This window comes from Zeus faber, assembly GCF_960531495.2.
Source record: "Zeus faber genome assembly, chromosome: 18".
Lineage (NCBI taxonomy): Eukaryota > Metazoa > Chordata > Actinopteri > Zeiformes > Zeidae > Zeus > Zeus faber.
Window position 1 is genome coordinate 6,653,559 of NC_137210.1, and position 13,021 is coordinate 6,666,579.

The 13,021-nt window shown below is 43.3% G+C and overlaps 1 protein-coding gene across 1 annotated transcript in view; it reads right to left on the reverse strand.

The window, feature by feature from the left end:
* The window catches only part of LOC307244374 (contactin-associated protein-like 5), a gene marked incomplete at both ends in the record, with an annotated part of 108,470 nt that overhangs the window by 28,572 nt on the left and 66,877 nt on the right, over positions 1-13,021 (reverse strand). The window contains 6 exons of the mRNA XM_080019523.1: positions 1,523-1,694; positions 2,489-2,632; positions 7,870-8,155; positions 9,944-10,087; positions 11,003-11,187; positions 12,132-12,335. Coding sequence (XP_079875649.1) covers positions 1,523-1,694; positions 2,489-2,632; positions 7,870-8,155; positions 9,944-10,087; positions 11,003-11,187; positions 12,132-12,335 — 1,135 coding nt within the window. The remainder of the gene's footprint in view (positions 1-1,522; positions 1,695-2,488; positions 2,633-7,869; positions 8,156-9,943; positions 10,088-11,002; positions 11,188-12,131; positions 12,336-13,021) is intronic.

The window sequence follows — 13,021 nt, forward strand, 5'->3', positions numbered from 1 at the left end:
TAGTTCAACATGCAACTCTTTATCCATTCTTTATTCATCAAGAACGGCTGCAATAACTCTGTCCTGTGGACGACCTGTGGGATGACAAGAGCAAGGTTTGCTGTTACACAGAACTGCCGGCGATCCCACTCTTTGTAGAACAATCTTACAATGTTTTGGTCTTTAAACAATTAATCATCATTACTACTCCAAGAGGGGGAGAGTCACCACGGGAAACAACAACATTTACCTGGAAAAACATGAACAGAGAAACATCAACAACATCAACATGTATTGACAATACAGAGTTAATTAGGTTCAAGAAAACTGAAACAGCAATTTGGCATGTGGCCGCTTCCTGTCATAGTTCTGGCAGTAAATAAGGAAGAAAAGGAGAGGGATGCAACCAGGAGGGTGTGTGTGTGTGTGTGTGTGTGTGTGTGTGTGTGTGTGTGTGTGTGTGTGTGTGTGTGTGTGTGTGTGTGTGTATGTGTGTGTATCGCGGTGCGGTGTCCGTGTCTCCCACAAGCCTGGAGCACGGACAACGGAAGTCAGAACAAACTTTTAAATGAGGCCTTGTAGATCTAATATGAGGGAAGATTCAGCAACTGGATTGCTTATTTCTCGCCTCAAATTTGTTCAGAAAAAGATTTTGGTGGACTGATGAGGTGAAATCAGTGAACGTTTATGGAGTAAATAGAAAGAAAACATGGAAGCCATGCTCAAACACCATTGGCTCACAGACCTCGAGGCCTCGGGAGGTTGGCTCCTCCCACTGAAACAGCCCGTTTTTGGAACAAGAGGGTTATAGAGGCATGTTACAATGGCTAAAATGCATAATCTGAGTGGTAATTTCGATAACAATCGTTGAAGACATGTTTTGGGTATCTCAAAGACCTATTAACTTGTGTAAAAATGAGCATAATAGGTCCCCTTTAATATTAAAACATTTAATAAAATTAAAATTCAAATCAACAAATACACGCAAATAGTCAAAAATAGAGAACAGAAATAGACAAATATATACAAATGTATCACATACATTTGTATATATTTGTCATACATTACACGTTAATTTTTATATGTATTTATATATACTACATTGTGTATTTATTATAATACAACCCTGCATTATAAATCTAGACTACAGTTTTACTATATTTTTACTATTACTATTTTTACTTTTATATATTTAATTATTGCTAATGCTGATATCACTGTAATGCTGCTGTGGCGCCCATTGCAGATTATTACTACACTGCTGCTTCTAACTGTACTTACTTCAGCCTAATTGCCATTTGCCCATTAGTTTGCATAGTGCTACAGGCTAACTCTGTGGATAAGTGTGTAAATAATGTTATTTTCCTTTCTTAAATTTTTTTTTTGCTGATGTGACACCTAAATTATCTGATCCTATCTTACCTTATTACGACACCCTTCTTATTGTAATGATCTTATGATAAGATCATTTTGACCCCCGCTGTGAAAATGAAACCTGTATTTTCAGATCCCGTCAAATAGGCCCATCCCGACTATCCCATACCTGTCACGGATCCCACACGTGTCAAACTGGATCTCGTGGTGGTTTCCCAGGATCCCCTGCTGGACGTGGTGCAGGTGCACAGGCTGGCCGTTGAGGAAAATGAGCCGCAAGCACCCCTGGAACGCCAACGTGGGGTTCCTGCAGGCGGAGGCGGCGGCGGACGGAGGACAACCTAATGGAACACAGCGGGAAGCATTTAGGTAATCCCCTCATCTGGCATGAAGAGCTCGGGCTAAATCTGAATTACCAGCGATGAGCTTAGGAAAATGTGCCTTGGTTATAAGAGGTTTGCTTGCTATGGGGGTAACCACAAACGAAACCCGCTATTTTCCCAAAATGATAAAATGGTATATACAGGCACTTTATCGGACTGACAAGCATGTGTTGCCTTAAAAGCGTCCGCCAGCGTCTGAAACAAGCGGAAAAAAGGCGGAGAGAGAGAGAGAGAGGGATGGGAATAAAAATTTTAAAAAACGGCCGAGACTTGCATTATGCAAGTTGAAGGCTTTAAAAGCGGCTTAGCGAAATGCCAGCAATCAGAAGATTTGAGATTTACAAGGCGGGTTCTGGGAAGCTGAAGTTTGTACTGATGTATTAAGTAAATCTCTGCTTAACCGGCACTTTGAATTTCAAAGGGACTAAGATGCTAAATAAGAAAAAGAAACAAAAAAAAAAAAAGGGTACAGTCAGGGACTCCCGACTCATAAATTTCCCAATGCATTTCCAAATGTTGGTGGTACTTTTGCAGGACAGTCATTCAGAGCCATTTCCTTGAAATGAACTTGATTTCAATGCTTATCCAGCTCCCGACAAATGGCAAGCCTCTCTGAATTAACCAGGTGACATGACAACACATAAGTTGTATTTATTTTCTCCTTCATATTTTGGAAGAGAAAAAAAAAAAATATGTATATACATATATGATGCCAGGTCAATGCTTTCCATAGAACTCCCATGCACCCTCACCTCCAAAGAAGACGCTGTCTTCGGCGTCCAGATGCTCCCCCAGCTCGATGGTCGAGGCGGCCTCATTGTCCAGCGTCAAGGTGATTTGGAAATTGCTTGTGTCCAGATTCACCGAATGCCAGAGCCCGTCGTTCACTCTGTGACCTGAGGTAAAATTAAAATGAGATTATGCAGAGTCTCTCAAAGAGCGGACAATTGGAAAAGTAGTCCATTGGAATTAGTCCATATGCTTAGCAGGCTCAGTGCAAAGGAACAGGAGGCTTGGGGGGCTTGTTTACAGTGAAAATGCCATTAGATACATTTATACACTTATTAATCGTTAATCGTGATTAATTGTTTTAATCAGTTGAAAATGGTTTGATATATCCAGTATATATATATATATATATATAAAGGTACTCCTCACTTTACTACCTACCAATTTAACAACCGTTTGGACTTATGACCAGCTCTCCGACCAGTCTTAGGTATTATATGCTGTGTACAATATCACGGTGTGCACACTGCATGCGCGGTATCTCAGCGTCAAGCATCACATCGCACATCACCCTTTATATACTATATACTCTATATATATTATATACACTATATATACTTTATACACTATATATATTATATACACTATATATACTTTATACACTATATATATTATATACACTATACACATTATATATACTATATACACTATATACATCTAATTTCATCACCATTCTCAGTCAGTCTCGTTTCCACAGTCTGTCAGTTTTCACTACACTAGCGTTCTCAATGGCCACGCCCCCTTACCATGAAATAACACGGGTCCTCGCTTATCGACCAATTCACTTAACGTCCTGGTCCTATGAACGGAACTCGGTCGTTAAGTAAGAGGAGTAACTGTATATACAAAACCACTGATAGGTGAAGTGAATAACATTGATCATCTTGTTCCAATGGCACCTGTCAAGAGGTGGGATATATTTGGCAGCAAGTGAACAGTCAGTTCTTGAAGTTGATGTGTTAGAAGCAGGAAAAATGGGCAAGCTTAAGGATCTGAGTGACAATTGTGATGGCTAGACGACTGAGTCAGAGCATCTCCAAAAAGGCAGGTCTTGTGGGGAGGTACCAGTATGCAGTGGTTAGTACCTACCAAAAGTGGTCCAAGGAAGGACAACCGGTGAACCAGCGAAATGGTCATGGGCACCCATTGGCTCATTGATGCACTCGGGGAGCGAAGTGCAGCCCACCTGGTCCGATCACACAGAAGAGCTACTGTAGCAGAAATTGCTGAAAATGTTGTTAATGCTGTCTATGATAGAAAGGTGTCAGAACACACAGTGCATCACAGCCTTCTGTGTATGGGGCTGCGTAGCAGCAGAGCGTCAGAACTGGACCATGGAGCAATAGAAGAAGGTGCCCTGGTCTGATGATTCACATTTTCTTTTACATCATCTGGATGGCCTGGTGCGTCGTTTACCTGGGGAAGAGATGGCAGAAGGATGATGGGAAGAAGGCAAGCTGGTGGAGGCAGAGTGAGGCTCTGGGCAATGTTCTGCTGGAAAACCTTGGGTTCTGGCAATTATCTGGATGTTACTTTGACATGCTGTTTTGGCGGCACGAGGGGGACCTACACAATATTAGGCAGGTGGTTTTAATGTTATGGCTGATCATTGTATATATATGGTATATACGTCTACATATATATGTATATTATAATGAACCTGGACGCTGATGAATCCGATTTTGCTTTACGTTCCCGTTTTGGCCAGTGAGCCTTTTTGCTGATCAGTTTAAATAAAAGCCCCCTGTATCAGCACCTCACAGCCCAAAAGTCTCTCCCTGAACCTGCATCTGTGGGTAGAGTCTCCCACAACGTGCAAACATCAATTAGGATCGTGGGAGAAAAAATGGCTTTGTTATCAGTTAAACTTTCATCTGGTTTTTGGCAACAGCTTTTATCATTTTGAATATGAGTGTGGGGAGAAAAAATGCAACTGGTGACACTTGCTTCTCGTCCAATTTCACATTTTTTTTCCACTGTCATGAACAGGAACATGAAGAGCATTGTCTGCTTGTTTGTTCTTCAGCAAAACTTGGCACCCAACGCCACAGAAGTATAATCTTTTTTTTGAGGGGGCTTTTTTGTTTTGTGTTTTGTGTCTTTTGTTTAATGAAACTGTCAAGGTCGCCCGACGCTGCTTTTCGTTCCCCGCTCTGTCTGCGATCCCCTCTGTGCCCACCATCTGGCTGAGAGAGGTGAGGCGAGCGAAAGAGAGGGGGGGAGGGGGGTTCCATGCTCTGAGAATTACCATTCGATACAATTAAATCCCAGCACCGGATTTCAGACAGTTATTGTCTGAAACTAGACCAAAAAAGGAAAAAGGGCACCTGGTGTAAACACCGCCTCAGAGAGCGCTCCAAAATGTGCAACAGATGGAGGGTGACCTCTGCTTGTTCTTGATCACATCTGGACATTGTTGCGGGATATGATCAGCCCCAAAGGAGATCCCTGCCTCCCCGTGGAGAGAATTGCCTTGCTAAGCCGAAAAAAACCTCCCAAAAACGATAAAACCCAGCAAGAAACGACTAAATCCACACGCATGTATTATTCATCTGTCTGTTGTCGGCAAAAAAAATTAACCAAATCAAACGCTTATCTTGGGGAAATAGGGAGCTCTGAGCAGCGTGAGCCACTGCCTGACTCCAAGCATATTTTCTTGAAGGAATACATATAGTATATAAACAGTATATCATCATATTGTACGTGTTAATGTGTTAACACAATGCATTTTTCACTGAGTTCATTTTTGAATTACAAACGTTTAACGTTTAATTTTACAGTTTTATGTCCAATGTGTTCTCAAACTGGGGTCCGCGAACACCCAGGGGTCTCCCAAAGAATTGCAGGGGGTCTGCAGCTAAACCATTATTACATATAATTTTATAAATATATATATATATATATGTATTTTTATTTTCTTGTTTTCCGTGCTTTAATATAGCATTTAATGCCCACAGCTTAGTTTGTCTTGGCAACTGGCTCAATGCAAAGGAAAAGGAAAATGATGGTGGCTTGTTTATGGTATGCCATTAAATTAATTATCATGAAGATAATTTTATATTTCTGTTCGCATCTAATCTACTCATAGTATGACTATCACTTTCTCTAGGTTCAAATTTCGATAAATTAAAAAAAATTGATTAATCGCAGCAATTATTTGAATCGTTTCACAGACCTACATTAAATGCGATGGCTTTAACACAATGCACTGCATTTTGAAGAGAATATTTATTGTTTAGGGTCAAATTTGAGTATATTTTTACATTGTGAGCAATCGCAATTAATGCCACAAATATCACGTAATTAATGGTGATTAATTATTTGAATCGTTTGACAGCCCTAATACATCAAACATGTACTGTACTGTATATATGAATGCTATTAGCACTAGAAGCAAGTATTTATTGAAATCCTCCAAAGACAGGAAATTCAATCAACTCCAACTACTTTAGGACAAACAGCCATTACAACTAGTGCTGAATCCACACGAGGGAGAATTGAGCCACCCGCCCAATACCTTCGATTTTCCGCAGCCAGTGTGACAGTGGCAGAGAGTGCAGGCAACAGTGAACACTCCTTGTTAAAAGGTAATTTCCAGACGAGCTGGAAAGAGGGAGAGAAAACAACTCATCGCTATGTGGCTCCGCGTCGGCGATGGATTTTGTCACAACCCATTGAAGAATTCAACTTTTCATTCAGAATCGTTTTTTACTCCCGCCGTCGACGCGCTTTGTCGTGCAAAAAAGACGCTGAAAGAATGGTGACAATTCATCGGATGCAAATTTTTCATCAGAAGCACGGATGTTAATTTGAAATGACGAGTTCCATGATGATAGAAGGAAGATACGGTTTATATCTCCTTTTCTTCATCCGCCGCATCGCCACCGCACTGCCTTCCCCGACGCCATCTCCTTGTTTCCTCCGGTACAGTGGGCCAGTGGCCGACAACCATTGCCGTTGAGATCAGCTGTATTCGAGAGTAAACACTAGTGGTCTCGCAGCACGCAAATCCACCAGGAATAAAAAAAGTCCCCCATGAGTAGTAAAAAGTTTAGTGTCCTTGATTATTTTGGTAAAAAAAGTCAGAGCTGCTGAAACAGGCAGCCAGCCCTACTGATGACGCCATGATGTCATTTCATCATCTGTTTGGTGTGCGGAAATCTCTCTGTTCAAATGGATGAATGAATGAATTAAAATAGTTGTATGGGAACGTAATTGTTTTTGGCGACAGGGTTGCGCCACGCTGTTACGTCACTTTGTCTGGACTGCTCACACGTGCCACCTGGTGGTTGTGAAAGAGGTGCCGTTCTCCATATTACAAGTCAGTGTACCATCAACATGATTTTGAAGTTGTTATTTTAAGGTAAAAAAAAAAAGGTTGCATAGTGTTGGTTCAACAGTTTTGTCCCTATATCTTATTATTGTTAGTTTTCCCAGCTCACGGTTCATTTTTCAATGGAAACTAGACGTGACCTTGAGGGAGCAGCCTCTACTGATTTATCGTCATGAGGGTTCAAAGAGAGTTCTATAAACTTTCAGAAAATTGACAAAATATGGAGAAAATGTATTGCCGATCAGAAATAATAAAAATCATCATTATGTATGAATCGTGATGATCTGTGAGGGGAAAATAAGAGCCGGGTTTTCTTGCTGAAGCAGACATCGCAAGACAGCCTTTGACAACCGTGACGCAACTTTGTTTATCCGGTTTAAATCCATTATTTGTTAATTCAGCCACCAGCCTGCTAAAGCTGGAGCCCAAGAAGAAGAAGTAAATCACAAACAAAAAAAACAAACAAAACTGGAGCCTGAGATGACAGACTGCCCATCGCGATCCAAACTCCAGACCCCAAACGAAATCCCCGTCTGGCTACAAAATGGCACTGCACCCATCAGCACAGAGTTGTGCCCTGAGTTTACAGACCTAGATTCAGACGCTGTTAGTGTCAGCCTCGCATCCGCCAGCCAAGCAGCAGAAGGCTGGGGGCGGGGGGCGGGGGGGGGGGGGGGGGGGGTGGGGTGGATTTGCACCCCCTTTTTCTCTGGGCACAATATCACATGACATACATTTCTCAATTTCCGACACTGTGTCAGCGGCGCGCAAATTCCTGGGCAAGTCTTCCAATGTTCATGTCCATGTCATGCAAAACACGAGTCAAACGAATAGAAGAGTCGGACATAATGACGTGTGTAAAAAGCTGTTAGAGACATCCACAAAACGACTGATGACCGAGGTGATGAGTATCGCCTATCGCCTATTTTTGGGGTATTCCGCTTCGGAGTTATGGTGCCCTGGATTTCAGTTAAACTTTTCGGAACCTGCGTGTGCGCCGACGTTCCTCACCGGCGGAGACCTCGGATTTCTGCCGGACCGAGGTGTGGAGGGTGAGGCGCAGCTGGCCGCCGCTGATCTGCAGCTCCAGCCTCTGGGGCTCCGGGGCCAGTCGGACGGAGAGCAGCAGGCCGTCCGCGTTCCACGTCCGGAACTGGAAACGCACCGAGAAGCCCCCGATGGCGGAGGCGGACGTGGAGACAGCAGCCGGAGCCGGGAGCGACAGGAAGCTGCTGCTGGAGCTCAGGAAGGTGGAGGCCACCAGCTGGGGCTCGGAGCAGGAGAAGGTCACGTTGCCCTGGAGATGGAGGAGGAAAAAAACATCCCGTTACCTCGCCCCCAGTCAAGATCAACACCTCGCTGTAATGTTAATTAAGGGAGAAATGCGAATGGGACATAAAAAAACAGAAGAACAGAAAATAATCCTCCCATGATTTCACATCATCTCTGCTGTCGTTTCTGTTTCTCAGGAACAGAGGGGTAGAGATGGATGGAGCGCCAAATGGAGAAAGACAGGAAGGGACTGAGAGAGAAGGTTATTATATATATACACAGTATATATATATATATATATATATATATATATATATATATATATATATATATATATATATATATATATATATATAATTCTATTTTTATTTTAGGTTACCGTATTTCCCTCAAATACAAACCGGTAGTCAAATAAAAAGTGGGCCTATAATAATTTGGCGTGGTCAACACAAACAAATACAAGCCTGCCTGAAATACAGACCGGCGGAAAAACTGATCGGAGATGCGGCACTGATCCGGTGCAGAGCTCTGCTCCCAAAGTAACCAAAAACATTGTGTTTTTATTTTAGATGTATTTAATTCCCTCCATTTCCTACTGCTGCGTAGAAGATCGCAGATCGCTTTTTGGGGCAAATGTCCAGGTCTGAGGGCCCTCCCTCTTCAGCGCGCCAAACAGGAAGTTCAAGGCAAACAACTTTTAGGGTAGCTACTAGCCCTTTCTTTTCTCACCGGAATAAGATATAAAGGCATGCTTCCAATAAGGCCTGGTACCCTCTGCAGTTGCGGCCATAAAGGCCCTGGTCGCTGTTTGAGGAAATACAGTATCTTCACTTATCTGGATACATATGTTTTTAACTGCAACATCTACATTTTCCAATTTTTTTTTTAGGTTCTAGTCTTCCCTTTTTTTCTCCATTTGCTTTGACAACGTAAACGTATGTTTTCTATGCCTATGAATGACCTTTGAATTGAATTGAGAGAAAGATAGAAAGAAACAAAGAAAAGGAAGAGAGATAGATACAAAAAGAGACAGCACTCGTCAGATGGAGTATTGAGCCGAGTTGGTGTAGCTGCTGCTGGTGCTGGTGGTGGAGCTCTCTACAGGGAAGTATGGTTAAATGTCAGAGCCTTGGGCGCAGGGACTCCCAGGACCGCTAGGCGAGGACGGAGCACCTGTGCCCCTGAGCAGCGCTATGCAACACTACTCTCGCTAGAAAAGGTCACGGCAGCTGCCGCTCGTACACACTCCCATTGATCCCAGTGACGCGGGTGCGATGCCATTGGAGGGGGCGCTCCCACTGGGGGGGTCAGTGGACTTTTTTGGAGGTCGCCGCTAATTGTGAACAAGCGCGCTAAAGCTAAGTTTGTTTGGGTTTGCGCCATTGGCCATGGAAACTCTCCACGTCTCAAAGCGAGGCAGGCAACCTTGGTGGTAACCCCATTGGAAAAGAGGCTACCTTCAATAATGCAAATTTCACCCCCAGGGCTAGAGGTGTTAGGTAATAATAACTCTACACGGCACGGATCAGTGGATACATCCCTGCCTCCCCTATTACACCGAGGAGGCGAATGACCTCTTTCCAAAGAAAGAACAAAGACGATACTCTTCTTTGGCTCTTGAGTGGGATGGTTTCAAGTTTGTTGTAGCCATCGCGTTGTCCATTTTTGTTTGAGAAGGTTAGGTGTTGCATGTGTTACACGGAGAAGGAGCTCTTGCGTAAGCGATTATATCGGGCTATGTACAGTAACTGGAAGGAACGGAGTGCATCGACCCCATGAATAATGAAGGAGGAAAGACAGGGGGGCCCCTTACCACGGTGTAGATCTGCGGCTTGCGCCTCTTGGCCAGGTCGATGATGTTGATGCCGTTGTAGTAGAGGTTCTCGATGCAGCCGTGGAAGTTCTTCCGGAGGAAGGTGCCGGGTTTGCCGGGCAGGGGGATTCCGCCGAAACTCAGCTGGGAGGAAAATAAATTGAGACGTTGGACCAAACATCTCAAGGTTTTTTTTTTGATCCTCCATATGTGCATGTAGTTGCTAGCATCACAATAATGGAAAGAACACAGTGGGAAACCACAAGTCTTATTGGGCCATCCCAGCCATGATTCCACATTTCACACACAGGGTGTATTATACCAAAGTGTATTGATTGCTAATTTCACACGATAATCAGGTGATTTCAGAACCATTGATATTTAGCGGGAACACTCATTGCTTAGTGGCCATAGGGTCGCCAGCAATCAGCGGCTATGGGCCGATAATTCAGAATAAGTCAGTAAAATGCCGGACATTCTGATCGACAAAAATTGTCAATGATTATTAAGGCCAGAAATAAAAATGTTCAAATATTAATTTCACATAGATTCTTCTTCTTCTACACAAGAGATCATTTGAGCGCAAGAAAGCAAAATATAATAAAATTAAATATTTAAGAGAGTGGTAATGGACATATTTTAAACAATATTATTAACGAAAATAGAGAAAACCTTGGTTGGCAACCCTATGCCGCAATTTGACACACACATGGCTAATGAGCACTTATTTTAGGGTGACATACTCATATTTAGATATGTTTTTGTTTTCAAATAGTTAAGTTCAATCCAAGATATAACATAACGCTCTTACATGGCTTGTTGCATATGACTGAATGCACCCCCTACCATGCAAGCATTAAAAATGTATATGGCCATATTTTTAATCCTTTGTGTGAGAAGCTGTAATCCCTCGTCCAGCAATTTAAAAATCCTAGCACGAACTCTGCAAGGCGCATGATAACTTTGTAACTGGGATTACTTCATTTTAAGGCATGACTTCATATGCTTACTTAAACAATTCAATTCTATGGATTGTGTCCATTTGTAGAGTCCCCGTACCTCGTAGTCCACCTCCAGCGAGTCCCCGTCCCCCTTGGTGCGGAAGTGCTGCGTGTGGGCATCCACCGTCAGGTTGACCTGCTTGTTGAAGCGCTCGATGAGGACAGAGTGCCAGTGCTGGTCGTCCAGGAGGCTTCCCAGAGTGACCGCCACGCGGTTGCTGCTGAGCCTCAGCCTGGTGTCGTCTGGAAGCCATGGGGGAGGGTAAAAGAAAACACTGAGATGTGAGGGAGACTTCTACCGGGCCCCAGATGCTACTACGGACCTTTAAATGTTTGAGGTCCGCTTTATCAATGGAGCTCAGGTGCAGGGGTAATTGGAAAAGCTGTACAGGTGCATGCACACACACACACACACACACACACACACACACACACACACACACACACACACACACACACACACCAAAAAAATCCCTTTATACTGTTACCTATGTCTGAACAGACATAGGTAACAGTTTACAAATTTACACGGCTCAATTTATTTGTTCTGAAAAAACAGTTATTTCTCTTCAAGATCATTTTCCCTACGGATAATGAAACCACTCGGGGCAGTGGCACAGGAGGTAGAGCGGGTCATCTAGTAATTGTAACATTGCCAGCTCGATCCCCGGCTCTTTCTGGTAGCGTGCTGATGTGTCCTTGAGCAAGACACTTAACCCCCTAATTGCTCCCACTACATGGCAGCCCACTGCTCTTAGATAAGTCTGTTTCTAGGATGGGTGAAATGCATTTCGCTGCCTCAGTACTTGTACTCTGGGCATTGAGAATTAGTTTAATTTATAAAAAGATTCTCTCTTTGGGGGGGGGGGCACTATAAGGCATGAGAGCATCACCATCATTCAAACTTTTCAATCACGGCAATTCCAATAATCATGCTCCCTAAAGGACAGCCCAGGGTTAGACTCACTCCGCAGACATGATGAGCATCTTGTTTACTACAGTTGTACTATATGCAACAAATTGAACTAAATCCAGGTATGTTCATATGCAAACGAGTGGGTTCTTTTTCGTCACTTCACAAGGGACAACATCACACCGTATTTTTAACTGCTAGTATAGTTGTTAATCTCTAACTTCTAGTCATCCCCCTCTCTCCGTCCCCTCCACTCCCCACCCCTGCCCCTCACCCAGGTTGAGGTAGAGCGCCAGCCGGCCCCGATGCAGCTCCAGGGTGATGTAGTCGCCCCGCTGGCCCTCCCCGTGGAGCAGCACCCCCTCAGCTTGGCGGCTCTTGAAGCGCAGGGAGACGACGTCCTTCACCGTGGACATGGACTTCTGGTTGAACCGGTAGAGCAGCGAGCTCCTGCCGTCAAAGTCGGCCACGTACGACTCTATGTGGTAAAAGGTTTTGAGGAAATTAGTTGCGTTTATTTTCAGACTTGAAGTGATGTGTGGCAGGGCATGTTTCAAATAATATTTTGTACATATCTGTATTTTCAATAATCAATTGAAGTATAGTATAGTGGCTATAACTCAATGCTTAAAAAAAATATAAAAAATCGGTCTTCAGGGTAAAATGTTATCAAATTTTAAAATTTTAAAACCTTTGTTAATCGTCATTAATTATTTCAATAGTTTGACTGCCCAAATTTTTGGGCAGATTATAACTGGGATATGGATGAGCACTCATCTGCAGAAAAAAGGTACAATGGGTACTTACTGTAATAAAGTGGTATAGGCTCTGTTGTATCAGGGCACTGGATGTATGTATGTATGTATTTATGTCCTTCAATTAACTCGACAAACATTTATCCGATGTACTTCACACTTGGCGGGTGTTATTGCTGGAGACATGTAATATTACTATAATCAAATTTTAATAAACAAGTGACCAGCGAACTGCTCAGCTCTGTGCAGCCGCAGGGTGGAGCTTAAGGGCTCTGCGACTGAGTCACTTACGTCCGCAGTGCAGCCGATCCCATTTAGGGGTGGCTGAGAGTGCCAAATTTGGTGTAGGTCCAATACAAAGTAATGCCACCGTCAGAATGGCCCAAAACAAACTGTTATTATTGATTTG